This window comes from Macrotis lagotis, chromosome 1 (assembly GCF_037893015.1).
Source record: "Macrotis lagotis isolate mMagLag1 chromosome 1, bilby.v1.9.chrom.fasta, whole genome shotgun sequence".
Taxonomy (NCBI): domain Eukaryota; kingdom Metazoa; phylum Chordata; class Mammalia; order Peramelemorphia; family Peramelidae; genus Macrotis; species Macrotis lagotis.
In genome coordinates this window covers 145,601,881-145,622,309 of record NC_133658.1, presented here as the reverse complement: position 1 = coordinate 145,622,309, position 20,429 = coordinate 145,601,881, and the positions used below count along the sequence as shown (strand labels likewise).

Here is a 20,429-nt window from a genome sequence, read left to right as displayed (position 1 = left end):
TTAACAGGCTGTATTTCAAGGAAACTCAATCTATAACTAGTTTACTGCCTCTATTCTTATTTCAAGCTACTAAACACTCACTATTATTGTTGAATGTCTTTGAAAAAGAAAAAGGGGGGAGGAGGAGGGGAGGGGGGTAGGGATAAAGGAAGCAAAGAAATGAGGCAGGGAGGAGGAAATGAGGGACAAAGAAGGAAAGGGAGAGCCGAGAAAAAGGTAGGGAAGGAGGAAGGAAGAGAAAAAGGAAAGGAGAGAAAGGAGGAAAAAGGGAGGAAGGAAGAAAGGGAGGCATGAAGTTGAGTTCCTAGGAGAACTTAAAAACTTATCCACCACTAAAATTATATTATAAAGCATCAGTCATCAAAACTGTCTGGTATTGGCTAAAAATAGAGTGGTGGAGAAGTGGAATAGACCAGGTGCAATAGCAGGAAATGATTACAGTAATCTGCTGTTTGATAAACCCAAAGAGTTCAGCTATTGGGGTAAGAATTCTCTCTTCAATAAAAACTGCCAGGAAAATTGGAAGTTAGTATGGAAGAAACTTATATTAGACCAACACCTAACACCCTATACCAAGATAAGATCCAAATTGGATACAGGATTTAGACATAAAAAACAATATTATAAGTAAACTAGAAGATCAAGGAGTAGTTTACCTGCCAGATCTGTGGAAAGGGAAGGAATTTATGACCAAGGAAGAAATGGAGAATTACATTAAATTAAAAAGCTTTTGCACAGACAAAACCACTATAAATAAGATCAAAAGAAATGTAGTAAACTGGGAAACAATCTTTACAACTAGTATTTCTGATAAAGGACTCATTTCTAAAATATACAAAGAACTGAGTCAAATTAAAAAAAAAAGCCATTTCCCCAATTGAAAAATGGCCAAAAGATATGTAAATTGCATTTGCATTTACAGATGAGGAAATCAAAGCGATCCACAGTCATATGAAAAATTGCTCTATATCATTACTTATTAGAAAAATGCAAATTAAAGCATCTCTGAAGTACCATTTCACACCTCTCAGACTGGCCAATATGACCAGAAAGGTCAATGATCAATTCTGGAAAGAATGTGGGAAATCTGGGACACTAATATATTGTTGGTAGAATTGTGAACTCATCCAAACTTTCTGGAGAGCAATTTGGAATTATGTCCAAAGGGCAACAAAAGTGCGCATACCCTTTGATCCAGCAATACCACTACTGGGTCTATACCCTGAAGAGACAATGAAAAAAGGATAAAAACATCACTTGTGGAGGCGGCTAAATGGTGCAGTGAATAGAGCACGGCCCTGGAGTCAGAAGTATCTTGAGTTCAAATCCTGCCTCAGACACTTAATAATTACCTAGCTGCATGACCTTGGGCAAGCCACTTAACCCCATTGCCTTGCAAAAAACCTAACCCCCCCCCCCCCAAACATAACATCACTTGCACAAAAATATTCATAGCAGCCCTGTTTGTGGTGGCAAAGAATTGGAAATCAAGTAAATGTCCTTTAATTGGGGAATGGCTTAACAAACTGTGGTATATGTATGTGATAGAACACTACTGTTCTATTAGAAATCAGGAGGGATGGGAATTCAGGGAAACCTGGAAGGATTTGTATGAACTGATGCTGAGCAAGATGAGCAGAACCTGAAGAACATTGTATACTCTAACAACAACATGGGGTGATGATCAACCTTAAGGGACTTGCTCATTCCATCAGTGCAACAATCAGGGACAATTTGGGGCTATCTGTGACGGAGAATGCCATCTGTATCCAGAGAAGGAACTGTGGAGTTTGAGCAAAGACCAAGGACTATTATCTTTAATTTAGAAAAGGAAAACTGATGTCTTGCTGTGTAATCTTGCTATCTTTTATACTTTATTTATCTTCCTTAAGGATATGATTCCTCTCTCATCACATCCAATTTGGATCAATGCATACCATGGAAACAATGCCAAGACTGGCAAATTGCTTTCTGTGGGGGGTGGGGGAAAGAAAGCAAGATTAGGGGAAAAATTATGAAACTCAAAATAAACAAAATCTTTAGAAAGGAAAAAGAACCAAAAACTTATCCACCAAACTTCTCTTAGGGAGAATTTGTGAGGCTCAATCTAGAGCAATTCCAACCAGAACTCACAGGACTAAAAAGAACTAAGTCAATATAAGTAAGGCAAGCTGAGCAGTCATTAAACTCATAGCAATTACATCACTGGAAAAGCCAGCACACCATGAAAAAGTGAAGCAGTGTCTCAGAAAGGATACTTATCACATGGTCTATATTAGTGTCTCTCAAAATGCTTGAGTGTATTTTAAAGATGATAATAAATCTCAGAGTAATAATCACCTCCAAAGTAAGCTCAGTGACACATTACAATGATGTAGGATGAATTCTGAGCTCTCAAAAGATACATATCTGTAACCAATATACATAAAATGTGTGTGTATATATATCTCTATCTATCTATCTATCTATCTATCTATCTATCTATATAAAATTCAAAATCTATGAAACATACACAAAAATACATGTATGTGTGCGTATGTATATATATCCAGAGCGCATACAAAATAAATACAAGTTAATTTTGAAAGAAAGAATACTAGGAGCCAGAAGGAAAGGGAGAGGGGAATCAGCAAAGGTAATGTTTAGGGGCAGCAGCTAGGCAGTATAGTAGATAAAACACCATTTCAATTTCAATTTCATTTATATAAAGTCATACTCAAATCTGACTGCTAATGAAAGCTCTATTCAATACAGACCACAGGACCTACAATTATCATCTAGATCTATCTATCCTTAGCCTTGTGTAACCCCCAAAACTTTATTCTGGGTTCTGTCTATCTCTATACTCATGGTGATCTCTTTAGTTCCTACTTCATTCAATTATGTCTGTGTACCCAGGGTTGGAATTCTAGTCTTGCCCATTTATTGCCTAAAAGTCCGAGAAGACCTCTCTATGTGCTTCATTGCTCTCATCAGGAAAACAAGGGGGTTAGACACCATGACCATGTAAGACAGCTTCCAGTTCCAAATTTAGTATCCTAAACTCTTTCTTCAGCTCTGTCCCAAATCACCAGCTAGGTCTTGGGAGTCTCTTTCTGGTTTGCCCATAAGCACCTCTTAATTTCTGTCCAAAACCAGAATTCGTTATCTTCCCCACAAAACTTGTCCTTCATTTTAAACTATTCTTTTCCTGTAAATAGTTACAGCCAACATTTATATAGTGCTTATCATGTGTGCCAGTTGCTGTTAACATTTAATAATTTTCTCATTTGCTTCTCACAACAACCCTAAGAAGGAGGTGCTGTTATTACCCCTATTTTACATATGAGGAAATGGACATGGAGATTCAGGGACCTGTCCAAGAATACACACTATTAAGTATCTGGGATCATATTTGAATTCAAATCTTCCTAACTCCAGGCCCAATATACCTCATTGCTTTCTCATATTCTTTGAACAATTTTCCCCTCCATTTCCTCAAGACCCCTAAATCTCATCCACTGTACTTTCACAATATTATTTACATTTGTTCCTTTTCTCCACTTACATCCTAGTATAGGGCATCAACATTTCTGGCTTGGAATTACTGTGCAAATCTTTTTACTGTTCTCCCTGTGTCCAATCTCTTTTCTTTCCAATCTGCCTTCTAAACAGATCCCAAAATAAACTACAGATTTGACCGTATCAATAGTGAAGATGTTTCAGGGGCTCCCAACTGCTTACTCCTCATCTTGATATTGAAAACTCTTCAGTTCAAAATCTTCCTATGCATACTTATTTCATCTTGTTCTTTTTCTATACTCTTTGTTCTAGCCACACTAATTGACTCGCTAAGGTCCAAATGAGCATTTCCTTTTTAGCACAGCTTTGGAGAGGCAATGTTCATCTACCTAGAAAGTACTCCCACCACTTCACTTCTGCTATTGTTTCCCTTAACCTCCCCCAGGACATCTTTTTTGACCATTACTCCCATTCCCCAGAAGTACTTTCTCCCTCTATAAATTAAATTCTATCTGACATACCGATTATATATAAGGGCTTGTAAATCAAAATTATTCAAGAATTTAAGGAACAGAAGATCACAGAATTTAATTCAACACAAACACAAAATCACATCAAACTAAAATATTATCACACACTTATTACCTAATTAGTTTTCATATAATTTCATATAATTCTCTTATTAAAACCAAAAATGTTTTCTAAGTTAAGATGCATATGTTGACTCATATTTAGTATTCCCTGTCAAAATTTAGTCATTCACTTATTCAAAACAATGAAGTTAATCTGCCTAGTTTCTGGATATCAAGAGATAGCTCTGCTACTCTACAATGAACCACTATAGTAAAATTAATTGAATCATGTCTTTTTTTTTTTTTAAGGTTTTTGCAAGGCAATGGGGTTAAGTGGCTTGCCCAAGGCCACAAAGCTGGCTAATTAATTATTAAGTGTCTGAGGCCGGATTTGAACTCAGGTACTCCTGACTCCAGGAGCGGTGGTCTATCTACTGTACCACCTAGCCACCCCCATATCATGTCTTTCTGAAATACAGTTTGGAACAATGGCCTCTGAACATGTTAGGCACACGTAAAAACCAAATATCTCCATAGCTTCTTATGGTTTAATTACATTCAAGGCAAATCATCAAGTCATTTTGAATCTTTAAGAAACTCAGTATCAGTATATTTAATAGCTTCTATTATGCATGCAAAAATACAATTTGATCTTACATCTTTTGAAGCACCTGGGCCATCACAACCCCATTTGTTAAATCTTCCACAGTCTGGCATGGTGCTTCCACATTAAATGTCTGGATCTGCATATAAGAAATGAAATAATTTTATTGTTTACCAGTCAAAAAATAACATTAATTAAAAATAATTTTTTAGTCTATAAGTAAAATTAGCTTTCAAAGGTATATAAAATACATTTTATAGCAAATTACAGATTGTCAATAATAACTCACTAAAAATTTGACAAGAATCAACATAAATTTTCAACACAACATAAATTTAGTGTCACAAAAAATAAAATTTACTTTAGAAATGCAAGCAAATGGGTGATACACCTTAAAGCCCGTTGCAGAGTCAGATCTTTATTTAATGTTAGTATCAGTTGGCTAATGTTGTATCAGTCAGAGCTTGGATTTTAATCAAGGCACATACAATATTCCTTGGCTAAGTAAAATTAAGGATACAAAATTTTATTAAGAGGACCTAGTAATCCAGATCTCAAGCTAACAAAGCAGTAAGAAAAACAATTGGGTATAATTGGGCTAAAAAAAAAAAGAAAAAAAATTCATGGGTAGAACAAATTAGGAACTCAAGACTCAGAGGTAATCAAACATAATAGCAGTGTTAAATAATCCCAAGTATAACAACTACTAGCATAAAGCACTATTCAAGGAAAATGCTTAGAAATACTCTTTGGGAAAAAAAAAAATCTAACGGCATATGCCACAATAAATTCCAAATAAATATCTGACATATCTTTAAATATCATTTCATGACATAAGAGAGATAATATACCTTTTACAAGTATGGATTCAGAATGAGTTCTTGACCAAATAAAGTTTAGAGATAATAAAATTTTAAATGGACAATTATTGCATCAAATTGAAAGCTGTTTGTACAAAATCAATGCAGTTGGAAGGGTAAAAACATCACTTGTACAAAAATATTCATAGCAGCCCTGTTTGTGGTGGCAAAGAATTGGAAATCAGATAAATGTTCTTCAATTGGGGAATGGCTTAACAAACTGTGGTATACGTATGTCATGGAACACTACTGTTCTATTAGAAACAAGGAGGGACAGGAATTCAGGGAAGCCTGGAGGGATTTGCATGAACTGATGCTGAGTGAGATGAGCAGAACCAGAAAAACACTGTATACCCTTATCAGCAACATGGGGGTGATGTTCAACCTTGATGGACTTGTTCATTCCATCAGTGCAACAACCAAGGACAATTTTGGGCTGTCTGCAATGGAGAATACCATCTGTATCCAGATAAAGAGCCATGGAGTTTGAACAAATTTCAAGGACTATTTCCTTTAATTTAGAAAAAAAAAACCTGGCATCTTATTGTCTGATCTTGTTATCTCTTATACTTTTTGTTTCTTCCTTAAGGATGTGATTTCTCTCTCATCACACTCAATTTGGATCAATGTACAACATGGAAACAAAATAAAGACTGACAGATTGCTTTCCATGGGGGTGGGGGTTGGGGGGAAGGAAGTAAGATTGGGAGAAAAATTATAAAATTCAAAACTCAAAAGCTTTAAAAATAAAAAATAAAATTAAAATCAATGCAGTTGGAATTACAAGGGCGCTAGTTAACTGGGCAAAAAAAGTCCTTCATATTATATGACAAAGGACCGATATCCAGAGTCAGGTATTTGCTAAGTTGTGGAACACTGGGCAAGTCATTTCATCTCTAGCAGCCCTGGTTGCTTTACCTGTAAAATGAGGATATTAAGATATCAATCCCTAGGATTGATATGAGAATCAAATGAGACATTTGCAAAGCAATCTGCAAAATTTATAGTGCCATATAACCGCTAGTCATTACTGTTATTATTTCTAAAACATATAGGGAACTGATTCAAATATATAAGAACAGAGCCATTTCTCAATCGATAAATTGTTAAAGGCTATAGACAATTCTCAAGAAAAGAAATTCCATCTGTCAACAACTACATTAAAATAATGCTCCAGATGACTAAGAAAGAGGAATGCAAATCAAAACAATATGAGGTTTCAGTAACACCCAAAAGAAAGGCAAAAATGGGGGCAGCTAGGTGGTACAGTGGATAGATCACTGGCCCTGGAATCAGGAGGACCTGAGTTCAAATTTGGTCTCAGACACTTAATAATTGCCTAGCCGTGTGACCTTGGGCAAGTCACTTAACCCCAGTGCCTTAAAATAAATAAAATTTAAAAAAAAAAGAAAGGCAAAGATGACAAAAAAGGAAAAACAATAGTCACTGATGATGATTTGGGAAAACAGGCAAAACTGCACCATTGGGAGATTTGTATGAAATACAATCTGGACCTAAACCCAAAATGTTGTTAAACTGTGTATATCCTTTGATCCACTAAAATCAAATATCCCAAAGACATCAAAGATGGAGCAAAAGAAACGCCTGTTTGTTGTACTAAAAAAAATTGGTAATAACGTGTGTCCAACATGTTTAGGAATGTCAGAATAAATAATGGAATATAAATATAAATGAAAGTGTCATAAAAATGATCCTCACATATCATATGCTATAAAGAAGATCTAAAATTTAAATGAATCCATAAAACACAGAAAAATCACATCAAACCAAAACTACATCACAGACCTATTAATTAAATTTGGATATGGTCCCCTTGTTAAACAAAAAAACAGGTTAAAATTACAGATCCAAATAAAATAAAAATCAACCAAAAAACCACAGGATCTGAATGAACACCAAATTCACTTTTTAAAAATTTCTCTTATGTTTTTCTCTCTAACCCGTGATTTTCTTTCTTTTCCCTTAGTCCTAATTCCTCATACACAAAATGAAATTCTCACTTCTGACTTCATGTTAAGAGTCAAGTCTTGGGGTGGCTAGATGGTGCAGTAAACAGAGCACAGGCCCTGGAGTCAGGAGTACCTGAATTCAAATCGGGCCTCAGACACTTAATAATTATCTAGCTGTGTGGCCTTGGGCAAGTCACTTAACCATACTGCCTTGCAAAAAAAAAACCTTAAAAAAAGTCGTCTTTTAATGCTTCTCTGAATCTGCAATTTTTCAATCGATTATTTTTCCACTTATATATTATTTAAGTTTTTTTCAACATTCATCCACTAGCATATTTACAAGTTACACAACGTCCCCCCACCTCATCCCCTCAGAGGCAAACGGTCTAGTGAATGGTATATGTACATTAATGCTTAACATGTTTACAATGAGTCATTTTGTATATGAAGATTCTAAGCAGAGCTGGAAGTTTTCCTGACATAATATCTTAGAGGCACTTGTAGTAATGGTGGCTTTGGGATGGAACCTGGGATAATGCTGAGATCACAGACTTGGAAAGAGAAACTACTAATTGTGTCACTACTAGAGCTTCTCATTTCAAATTTATAGGCTTCATTTTCCTTTTCTACAAAATGAGGGGGGTTTGAGTCAATGATTTATAAGGTAGATGTTATATGTATTATTATTTCTATTTACAGATGACCAAACTGAGATTTGGCAAAGTGGCTCTGCAAACAGCTAATGTCTAAGGCAGCATCTAAACAGAAATCTATCTTCAAGTTCAGTCCTCTCCAACTACAAAGACAGGGTTCCTAACCTCACCTAGGGGAAATATGTAAGCAAGAGGCAGCATTATCAGAAATAGTAGAATCAACCTCAGATAATATTAAGAGTTTACAAGAAGATCATTTCTGGACAGAGAATGGCAATTAACAACAGAGTATAATGGATAAAGCCCTGGTCTGGAATCAGGAAAACCTGAATTCAAATTCCATCTAAGGCATTTGCTAATTGTATGACCTTGGGCACATCACTTAACCTCTGTTAGTCCCAATTTCCTCAATGTAAAATGGGGAAAATATTAGCACCCACCTCCCAGGGTTGTTCTGAGGATCAAATGAGATCACATTTGTAAAGTCCTTGGCACTTAATGTTATATAAATGTGAGTTGCTATCATCATCATCATCATCATCATCATCATCATCATCATCATCATCATCATCATCATCATCAAGATTGTAGTATTTGAGCTGGGCCTTTCAACAAGCAGAATGAAGGAATAGAAGAGAAGGGAGCTCCCAAGCATAGAGACAAGAAACCACAGGATGAGTTTAGAAGCAAAAGAATAGTCCAATTGTGCTAGAACAAATTATAGGGCAGTGAGATGTGGCTGGAGAAGATAGGCTGAAGTCAAAATGTGCAGAATTACAGATAGTCATAGGATTTAAAAGTTGGAAGGTACCTTAGAAAATCCAATCCCCTGCCTTTAGAGATGAGAAGATGCAGAAACCAAAAGATATTTTTAAATGATTTACTTAAGGTTTAAATAGTAGAACACAATCAGAGTCCTTTGCCCATGACTCCAAATTCACTTTTTCTTGACTGTCAGGCTCAGGAGTCATTCACTAGTAATGGAATAACAAGATCAGACATATCAGAGATATATACAGGGTGAGCTGGAAGAAAGGGGAGGGGATAGGAGAAGACCAGAATCTGAAGATCTTTAGAATTAATGCTTTTTTAGGTCATATTTGTGAGAAGTAATAAAGATTGGATCAGGTCTAGGAACTGGTGGAAAGAAATAGTTAGCAAAAAAAATGGAGGGGAGAAACATTGTAGTGATAAAATTTAAAGGAATGACATCTGATAAGTGAGAGGGATATAAGGGAAAGGGAAATCAAAGTAACGGCAAGTTTGTGGCTGTGACTAGAACAATTATCAAAGATGCTGGATAAATAAGGTTTTACTATATTGTTTACTGATAAATACTATTACTATTATTTACTTCCTGCCAATTACCAGATACAAAACACTAATGTTAACCAAGAGAAGAAACACACATGATAACACTTTCATTAGTTCCACTCATTTATTGCCTTGCCTTCTTGAGCTTAAATGCAATCAAATAAATGGGACAAGCTCAGCAGGATATTCTTGAAAATGTCAACTCTACCATATTCTTCCCCATCCTCAAGTCAAAAACATATACCTATTTTGCAATTTCCTCTGACTCTCCAGGTTAGCTTGCAAAAGCTACTTGTGAACTTTTACATTCAAATGACACATTCCCAGAATTTAGAAACACATTTTTTAAAAAAGTATTAAAGACAATAATAGTTTAATTATCAAAGGACCATGGCAAAGAGTTGAAAGAGAAAAGTATACAGACTACTGTGACTTTGCTCTTTGAAACTTGATGTACATTTAATTATTGTAGTCTTTCACAAGGTATAGAATCAACTTAAAGAGTCAGAAGATCTGGGTTCAAGTCCTGTATCTGAGAAGGTAGCTCTGAGATCATGCATAAGCAAATCACTTGTCCACTCTCTACCTCCAGGCAAAATCTTCTGGGATGTAAATTAAGGAGGAAGTGCCAAACTGCATAGTCAGAGGAAGTTTACATTCCTAAGAACTTCTTTCATAGCAGGATAATAGTTCAAAGCAGAAAAAAGAAAAAGGTCATACCCAAATGAATTTTACAATAGTTGTGAAGATATAAGAGGATCAAGGAAGGTATTTTTTTAAAGTACCCATTACTTTTTATTTTTTGTGAGCACTGTACTATCATTCTCTAAAGAAAAAAATTACAGAATTACTTAATTCCTCCTAGAAAATACAAGGTTGTATTTTTTTTAAGTACTAGAAAAGACGCATTGAGTATGGGATCAGGGATGTTGAATGATGGTAAATAGTAACCCTTAAGTCAAACTACTCATTCCTACCATATTGAACTCACTAGAAAGGATTAATGCAAAAAATTAAACTAGATGAGTAATAAATTAGTAACTGAAGACCTCTAAGTTTGGTGAAAAGAGCACTGAATTTTTAAGAAGATCCAGTCTTTGTTCTAACTTGAACAAGCTATTCTCTCTAATCCAAGGCTTTCTAGATTGGCAACATAAGGGATTTGGAGAAAGGTCTCTTTCACATCTACCACAAGTGATTCTGTTTCTCACAAATAAATACAAAATCCAGTGATTAACCAGTAGAATGAATTTTTACTAAAGAGTTAACTAGAAAAACTAGATGAATCTTTATAAAATGTAAATAACTAGAACCAGTCAAATTTATAGGCATAAAATATCTTATCCCACCATTGTTTTTAAAGTGTCAATTATTCTTTAATATAGAAATATGTTAATATATAAAAGAGAATACAAGGTAATTTTAGAAGAAATAGCAATTTTTTCAGGAAAGATCATCTTAAAGTGTTCCCCGAATGATGATGTTTGTCCTTTGTTCTCCAAGAAGACCAGGACATCTGGGAGGTGATGCTAATGACATGCAAATGAACTGGATTTAAATATGGAGGGTGCTATGCTAAGTCACCAGCCTTACATTTTCCTCCAGAGCTGGGTTCAGTGGCCAAATATGAATCAGGATGACTGAAGCTGGCCCTGGATGCAAAGCAATCAGGACTGAGTGACTTGCCCAAGTCACACAGCTATTTAGTATCTGAGTCGGGAATCTGAACTCAGGTTCTCCTAACTTCGAGGTTGGCACTCTACCCACTGAGCCCAAGTTTATAAAGAACATCAGGATGGCAAAGTAGATGGACCCATGGGTTTGGAGTGAACAAAATTCATCCTCCCAAGTCCAAATCTGACTTCAGACACAGAATAGCTGTCTACCCTGGACAAGTCATGCAATCTTATTTGCCTCAATTTTCTCAAGAAAATAGCAAACTATTCCAGTATCTTTCCCAAGAAAATCCTAAATAGTGGGATGAACAGGGGACACAATTGAAATGAGTCAGCAACAGAAGGCAGCATAAGACTGTGTTGACTCTTTCCTTCAATTTTTTTCATTCATAATCTACTATCTTTTATATTCCACACTACAGAAATTTTTACTAAGCTCTGAAATGACCATCAAAAAAGACTCCCATTTTCAATTTTATTTTTCTCTGAAGTTCTGAAAGTGGATTTTTCTGACTTTCTGTCATCCTTTTACTCATTCTAGATCACAAGTCTAGGCATGGGCAATAAATGTAAGAACATACAGATAGGAGATTGTGCACTAGATGTGAGAAACTGAAAATAGGACAAAATGAGCAGTAGAGTGTGTGGAGAGGAATAAAAATGTATAAGAATGAAGGGAAAAGGTCTTTTGGTTTGATCTTTGAGGCAACAATGAGTTTATGAAGAGGAGGGGAGAGGAAGAAATATGGTTGCTATTTAGGAAAGTCACTTTGGTGGCTTTGTAGAGAAGGGTTAAGAGACGGTTACCTGAAGTAGGTAAAATAAACAGGAGGCTATTGCAACAGTACAGGCAAGAAATGACAGTTATGCGAGTAGAGAAGAGGAATACATTTTTAGTAAAACAAAATTTAAATTCCTCTATTTTGTATCAAAAAGTTTCCTGACGAATCCTTTATCGTTAGGATCCCAAACTCTAGAACCCCTCAATCAATATTTACAAGTTTGATCATATCCTTGAAATCCTCATAAGTTTCTTTTTTGTTTTTTTTTGCAAGGCAATGGGGATAAGTGACTTGTCCAAGGCCACACAGCTAAGCAATTATTAAGTATCTGAGGCTGAATTTGAACTCAAGTACTCTTGACTCCAGGGTTAGTGTTCTATTCACTGAGCCACCTAACTGCCCTATTAGTTTCTTTAGTTGTATCAATTCGAGAAATGTTGTTCTAGACCATTCTTTTTGCTTTTTTCCCTTATTGTTAGAAAATGGCAGTTATTTTTCTAATTCAAATTAGTATTACCTAGGAGTACTTTTCTTGGCACCTTAACAGTTTTTACTATTACTTTTCACATTTTTATTAAGTTATATCTAGTATATTTACCTAAAATCTTTATGATTTTACTCTAGCTAATTTGTTTCTATTATACTTGATGTGTCTACTGGCCCTGGGTTGCACTCACTATTGGTGTGGTTTGCATTCTATTCACGAATGAGTATTGAATGCCATGAGGTCCTTGAAGGGTATTTGTAAAGCAATGTGATCCAGAAGGTTGGTTACTCCTATATTAGACTATTACTATTCCTCAACTGATTTTTGTATCAGCTTCCTCATTTTTCTACCACAATGAAGATACAATTAGTTCAGTTTCAGAAGCAAATAATCTGAAATCTTCTTCCCTTCTCTTTTGTATCCAAATCACTGATAAATCTACTTCCACATACTATCCAGATGTATCCATAACTTTAGCTCTCCTATACCTTATCAAACTTTAAAATCTTATTCCTTCTTATACATACCAGCCTCCTGCTCCCAAACTCAAAACACACCTTTTAAACCCAGATTTCTCACCTGATCTTTTTTTTTTTTTAAGGTTTTTGCAAGGCAAATGGGGTTAAGTGGCTTGCCCAAGGCCACACAGCTAGGTAATTATTAAGTGTCTGAGACTGGATTTGAACCCAGGCACTCCTGACTCCAGGGCCGGTGCTTGATCCACTGCGCCACCTAGCTGCCCTCATGCGATCTTAAAGTCACACTTTCAGAAACAACATACATAGTACAGTGGAATCACTACATACTTCTAGTGTTTAATCAACAAACATTTATTAAACACTTCTAAGCTAGGCACAGTGCTAGGTTCCTTGGGAAACATACTATAGTAGGATGATTCCTACTCTTAAGCAGCTCACAGTCTAATCTAGAGTTCAAGAATTTACTTTTAAAAAATTCTGATAAATGTATTTCAATATAATTGGGTTCTTTTTTACTCTTTTTTTGTGCATTTTAAAACATTATTCTGATAAAGGGTTCATAAGACTCCTAAGATTGCCAAGGAGTACAGGACACAAAAAAATGTCACTGTATTTGTATGATACGCATTCACAAATAATTAAGTCGATAAATACAAAATAAATGCATGGTGATGAGAGGGAGGTGGGGCACTAACAATGAGAAGAGACAAAAAAGTCTTTTTGGAGGTGGTGTTTCCTCAGCTGAACCTTAGTAGGAACAAGAGGCAGACTTGAGAAGGGAGTACTTGGATTAGGGGATGGTGTTGGGGGGCGGTGTGCATCCTGTGCAAAGAAGAAAGGAAACATGCAATTATTAATGTTATATGCCAAACACTTTCCAAAGTCATCTGGTCTTCACAACAACTCTGTGAGAGGTAGGAGATATTTCACAAGGAGACTCCATTTCACAAGTTAAGAAAACTGAGGATAAGAGAGATTAATGATTTGCCCACAGACACAGAGTGTCTGAGGCAGGATTTGATCTCAGGTCTTCCTGGCTAGAAGCCCAATACTCTACCCACTGAACAACTAGCATGTAAGTGAGAAATGGAAAGACACACAGAAACAACAAATAGTAGAGATAGCTAGATTATATGCAGTGAAAAGGAGATTAGGAAAGCTAGGCTAGAGTTATATTAATAAGGATTTTAAATACTAAAGAAGTCTCTTCTAAAAAGATTTGTTATAAAGCCAGAGGAGCCACTGAAGCTTCTTGAACAGAGGAATGGCAGAGTTAGATCTGAACTTTTAAGGTCAAAGTAACATCACTTTGTGAGAGGCAAGTTACAATGTGTCCGCCTGTGGTAGATCAGACCAATATGAGCTCAGAATGCTCCATCACAGGTCAGGCACAAATAGTCCCTGTAAACACCTGGGTGGGTTCTCCAAACTTGTGCATTTCACATTTGAGTTGCTTCCATTCTGCTTTACTCATAAGAGCACACCCCCCTCTGATGACAGTCTGTCATGCTGGGTGGTCTTGTGCCAGTGTCTCCTATGCTACAAAATCAATTTCAAAGTTCTTGAGATTTTTCAGAATGTCCTTGTAATTGCTTTTTCTGACCCCCCCCCCCCATTGTGTATACTTGTCCTGTATTGAGTTCTCCAGTCTTTTTGGCAAGTGTACATTTGGCATTAGAATATGGCTAGTCCATCGGAGTTATGTAATAAGAGGACAGAAAGCAAGGTAAGTTGAAGAATTAAGAACTGTTGGCAAATAATGAGAGAACAGAGTTGAGAGAGGATTACTCCTCAGTTGCAAATTAGAGTGACTGGAAGGGTGGCACTTTCAGTAGAAATAGGGAGGAAGGGAAAAGGTCTAAGGGTAAGATATTGAATTCTATTTTAGATATATTTAGTTTGAGCTGCTTGTGGGAAGCCCAGGAAGAGATATCTCACAGGCAATTTGTTGTTGATGGAGTTCCAGAAAGGCAAAAGCTCTGAGTATGTACATTTGTGAGTCACCAGCAAAGAGTTTAAGAACCTGATGAGATAATAAAGACTGCAGAGAAAGACACAAAAAGGTCTCAGGGCAAAGCCTGGCAATCATGCTACAGCTGGGGTGCAGGACATGGATGATGATCCCACAAAGGATCAGTCTAATAGAAAAAGAACCATGATGGAGAGAGTACTCAGGAGAAGGGAGTTAATAGTGGCAGATATTGCAGAGCAGTAATGAAGAAAAAGGAGGGAGAAAGGCTATGGGATTTAACAACTAAGAGACCACTGGTATTTTTTGTTCTAAGAGTTCTCTTATAAGAGGGGAATCTTTTAAAAGGAATATAGGATGTCAAAACAAAAAGTATTCATACAAATCTTTTAAAAAAATCATTCATGAATGCAGTTTTTCAGTTCACTGATGAAACCCTAATGAGCAAAGTGGAAGGTAAAAAAGAATACAAAGTAATAAATATAGACAGCTTTTTCTAAAAGTATGGCTATCAAAAGAAAGGGCAATGAGATGTCAACTTAAGGGAAAGGTGGGGTCAAGAAAAAATTTAAGGAAGGGTGAAATCTAAATTAAGTTTGAGAGCAACAAAGAAACAGTCAGTGGATGAGAATGGGCTGCAAATTGAGAAGGGATAAATTGAGGAGCAAATTGTTGACATAAATTCTTTGTAGAACCTGAGAAGAGAGAGGAATCCTATTTGGTGACTTAGGTTTTTTCTTTCATTTTAGTAATGAAGCAAAGTTTTTTGCTGGGAAGAATTGGGGCAGAGGGAGAGAGGAAGCAGGATGGTATAGGCTGCTTGAGAAGAAAAGGTATGGAAAAACAATAGCTGGAGAAAGTGAAATTATTCTTTCCATGGTATGCTATTCATAGTAAAGTATGACAATAAGGGGTCAGTTGAGAAGGGTAACAAATTTGCAATGAAGTTAGTCCAACTTTCCTGCAGCAGTACTGGAGCAGCAGGTTTAGGGTGGGAATCATGGATGTTGAGTTGATCACATAGATTTGACTTCCAAACTGAAAATCTATCCTATTATATCAAGTTTTTACTGCTGATAACTGTTTTCAATCCTTCCCACCCCCCTCCAAGATTTAGTTCAGTGAAGACTGGAATATATAAATCATGGAGTTATTTTATAAGAAAACCTTCTGAATGGATTATGTACTACTACAATTTCTCTATTTATTAAGAGTACAATGTAGCAATGTACAATCTTTTCAGCAGCAAGCGGCCCAAGTTCCCACTGGGCATACTGTCCAGGTCTAAGTTCTTAAAGAGAACTTGAACACAACCAAGTATAAAAACCATTTAAAGTTATCTTGGCTTCAAAATGTTCTAGGATTCCTTTACAGACTCCCCGATGTTCTGACTGCAGCACACTTAGCTCTTCCTGGCTTTCTGCTCCTAACTGCTTCCACACATTCATCTCATCTGCACAGAATGCCTGAAAGTACTGTATAGTACTATGTGCAGAGGTCCAGCCACAAGTCGACACCTATTGCTCAGGGTCCTTTAAGCATACAGCCCCCTGTCCTGCTCCTAAGGTGGGTGTCCCTGCGACAGAGGGCCACGTTCCTTAGTGTCCGGGCGTTTCACTGGCGTCTGACTCTCCGTGCCCCCACCTATGTTTTCCTGGCACAAACGCTGGAGCGATTGGCCGTTTCCTTGCCCAGTTCACTCCCACACCTGGGGAGCCGGACGGGGCCAAACAAGGCCAAGTGACAGGGCCAGGGTCACCCAGCCGAGCAGGCCCGAGGCCACACCTCAACTCCGGGCGCCGCACCGAGCGCTTTCTAAGCGAGGCTGGGGCAGACTCGGATGCCCAGCAGCAAGCGGGCCCCCGGGGCGTTCCCTCGGCTCCTGCGGGCACCGTGGAGCCCAAGGGGGCGAGAGGGCTTAGCCGGAACCCTTCACGGGCACCGCCAGCCGCCGGGGTGCAGGCCGCGCTCCCGCCCCGATGCGGAGCCGCCGCAGAACCCGCTTCCCCGCCGAGGCCGGGCTGCGGGGCGAGCCTGGGGCCGGCCGGTCTGCGGGCCGAGCCTGGGGCCGGCCGGGCTGCGGCGCGAGCCTGGGGCCGAGCCTGGGGCCGGCCGGGCTGCGGGGCGAGCCTGGGGCCGAGCCTGGGGCCGGCCGGGCTGCGGCGCGAGCCTCGGGCCGGCCGGGCTGGGGGTCTCGGCGGGGGCCGCCCGGATGTGACGGTGCCCGCGGCTCCCCCTCCTCCCGGCGGCCGCCGGGTCACCTACCCAGGTGAGGAGGCTCTCGCACAGCTCCACCCGCTCCAGGGCCTCCACGTTGAACATCTTCCCCGCCGGCGGCACCCCCCTCCGGGCCGGGCCGGAAGCCTCCGCCGCCCCGCCGCCGCCGCCGCGGCCTGTGTCCGGAGCGTCCGGGCCGCGCCGCCGGCCTCCCCCCCGCGACTGCTGCGGCCGCCGCTTCTCCCCGGCCGGGCCCGGCGCCGCCCTTCGCCCGCCGCCCGCTCTCAGCGCCTCGGCGACCACGCCCGCAGCCCGGCGAAGCGAGCCCCCTCCCCGGCCAGCTCGTGGCCGCGGCCGCTGCCGCCCCCACTGCGCACAATCACATTCCTCGCCGGCCAGTCCGTCCGAGCCGTCCCCTACGTCAGCGCGCGGCCCCGACCCCCGGCGCCGCCTGCGTGCCCGGCGCGCACGCGCGGGCGGGGGATTGTCTACTCCCCCCCACCCCGCCCCGCCCGGTCCCCGGCCTTCCCGGGCGCTCGGGATGTGCGCCTGCGCCGGGAGCGACGGGGCCACCTCGGCAGAGAAATAAATAAAGCTGGGCCGCGGCTGGGGCTGGGGGAGGGGCCGCGGGCGCGGCGCCGGAAACGCTCCCTCTCGCGGAAGTCTACGGAAATTGACGTCATCTCGGTCAGCTGTTGGGGAAGAGACGCACGCGCCCGCCTCGCAGCTGGTGCGCCGGCCGCGCGCACAGCCCCGGCCGCGCGCGCCCTGCGGCCGAGGCCCGAGACCGCGGCTCCGCCACATCCCCGCCCCGCCCCCGGGCCGCGCTCTCTCCGGCGCTCTCCTCCCTGCTCCTCCTCCTCCAGGGGGAGCCGGAGAGCGGGAGGGGAGCGGGGCCGTTGGGGGTGGGGGAGTGGCCGGTTGCCGGGCAGCCCGGAGGGGATCGGGAGCCGGGCGTCGGGCTCGGGCGTCCGCCGCATCCTCGGGGGCCTGGGGAGCTGCGTGGGAGTCGCGCGCGCCGCAGCCTCTTCCGGGCCGGGCCGGGCCGTCGCGGCGGGGTCCCCCCAGGTGTGTGCCTCTGAAACGCCGAGCGGGGATACCTGAAGGCTGGCCCAGGTGCGTGCCCGGGGCCGCGGCCGCAGCCGCCTCTGGCTGGCCGCCCGAGGTGCGTGATGCTGGGCCCCCGCCCCGCGGCCCTGCTGGTCCTCCCTGGCGCCGAACCCTTCCCTGGGCCTCCTCATTGATTCTCTGGGGCCCCGAGGGCCGGCGCTGCCAGGCGGCTGCGGCCCGTGGTGGGGGGTGGCATCTAGGCCTGGAGCGCCTACCCGAGAACTGGGGATCCCCTCCCCCGCTTTCACAGCCGATCTGTGGCCCGTCCAGCCTCCCTGCGAGGTCCTTGGCCCCCTGGAGCAGGAGGCAAAATGTGGTTGTCACCAGGAGCCGCTGCTCCCCCAGGGCCACACCTCGCGTCTCCCCACGAACCCCCCCCCCCCCCCCCCCAGCTTTGCTCTCAGTTCCTGGACTCCTTTCTTTTTAAAGGTGGACAGGAACGTGGATCAGTTTGGCATTCCAGGACTCAGCATTAGGTACCCGGGTACCTTCGGGGAGATTGCAAGTAGCCGATAAAGGGTTGCTTATATGTTCAAGGAAAGGGCTGGCAAGGTGTAGTGAAAAGTGTGAAGAGGCACAGAAGGAAGGCCACGATTGACTGAGGAAAAGGGAAGCCTTCCTGCAGGCAGTTGGGCCCGGAAGTTGGAGTTTATTAAAAAAAAAACCAACCCCAACCAAACGATGGGTCGAGGGAGCTGGGCAGAGGCCGGACGTGTGGGACCACTGACCCACTGGGGTCGGCCTTGCTGTGCGTTATTAATCATCCTCAGCCGCTCGGAGGACTAAGGAGAGAAACATTGTTGCAAGTCTTTTTGTCTGTTAGCAAGGTCTGGTTACAAGGTCACAGACTCGCAGTTTACTTTTTTATAGCCATTGGGTCATAGGTCATCCTGAAAGAGTGTGTCTTCCAAGGCTGCCCCTCCCCAACCTGGAATGCTCTCCCTCCCTCATCTCAGCCTCCTAGCTTCTCCGACTTAATTCTAGATTCACCTTTAAATCCGACTTTCCTTTTGATTTTTTCGTCTACTATCGTGCCTTTCTGATAGTTATTTTGCATAGTGCATTCCCCATTAAAGTGTGAGCTTCCTGAGGCTAGGGACCTGTATTTTTATATTCCCATTCCTAGCAATTTTTTGGCGGTGAGTGCTTATAAAAAACCTGGCTTACCAATTAATTAATTTTCTAGTAATGGACTAAATGAGAGGTTTAGGAGACAGAGTATTAAGGTTTCAGGCCCACCTTGGCTGTGTAAAATTGGGTAAATCATTTCACCTCTTAGTATCCCTAAGCATTTATAGATTGTGGGTAAGCTCATCTGCTTTAGTAGAGACAATTTGCTTATTGGCAGTGAATGAAATCTAAGATCTGGGGAAAGTACCTAAATCCCACTGTTTCTTGACTTAGTTCAAAACAAATTTCTAACAATTTTGCTTAATTCATTCTTATGAAAAGTCTTTGGCCATTTGCTGCTTCTTTAAAGGTTCTTTAAGTGAATAAATGCTTTTAAAATGGAATTGAATTTTATTCTAAGCAGTTCTTTGTGCCTTACCTTATGCAACTTTGCTTGTTTAACAAATATTACCTATACTTTAACTCCATTTTCCAGGTTTAGATAACCTTGACCTTCCAACCTCCTTTATAAAGTTTTATTTCTTAACCACAATATATTGAACTGTCTCCTTGCTTTCAGCGTTTCTTTGTAGATAAGCTTATACCAGTGAGATGAAGTATATTAAAGGCCTTTTGGATGAGTATTGGTAGCAACATGTAACTTATACTTGAAAATGAAAGGCACTAATTCTTCCTTTGGAAGCTCAGGAACTTAGGTTAAATAAGAACGCTTTAGAGAAAACTCAGGAGATCTGGGCAGGAGTTACCAGGACTACCTCATCACCAGTTAGGAGAGTCTAATCATTGTCCCTATTTTTTTTATCTGACAATAAATAAACAGTACTGTTTTGTGAAGGAAATCATTGTTTAATGACTTTTGGAAGTGTAGCACTTTTGGATAAAGATTTAGTGTTGTGTAGCATTATTGGAACCTAGAAGAGTCTAGCAGAAGGCCAGTGAAGCAGAGATGAGATGATGCTGGGTTTAGTCATACTTTCACTATGCTTTGTCAGATTTTTCTAAGACTCCACCCACATAATAATATCGAGCATTTTTAGAACTTTGTGCTCCCCTCAAAGTACTTTAACATCTCTCATCTTGTCATGATCCTCTCAGAAATTGTGT

The 20,429-nt window shown here is 40.9% G+C and overlaps 2 protein-coding genes across 5 annotated transcripts in view; one reads left to right on the top strand and one right to left on the bottom strand.

Annotated features, from left to right (window-relative positions):
* Window positions 1-17,235, bottom strand: part of HOOK3 (hook microtubule tethering protein 3) — a 111,116-nt gene extending 93,881 nt beyond the window's left edge. For both annotated transcript variants that reach the window (XM_074209056.1, XM_074209057.1), the window contains exons 1-2: window positions 17,133-17,235; window positions 4,731-4,816 (exon numbers count right to left, since the gene is read on the bottom strand). In XM_074209056.1, coding sequence (XP_074065157.1) covers window positions 4,731-4,816; window positions 17,133-17,189 — 143 coding nt within the window. In that variant the 5' untranslated portion in view covers window positions 17,190-17,235. The remainder of the gene's footprint in view (window positions 1-4,730; window positions 4,817-17,132) is intronic.
* A 606-nt stretch (window positions 17,236-17,841) lies between these two features.
* The window catches only part of RNF170 (ring finger protein 170), a 62,050-nt gene continuing 59,462 nt past the window's right edge, over window positions 17,842-20,429 (top strand). The window contains exon 1 of one of the 3 annotated variants that reach the window (XM_074209050.1): window positions 17,842-18,152. The gene's annotated coding sequence lies outside the window, so the exon portion shown is untranslated. Of the gene's footprint in view, window positions 18,250-20,429 lie in introns of all 3 variants that reach the window. The other 2 variants (XM_074209049.1, XM_074209051.1) reach the window with 2 other exon arrangements.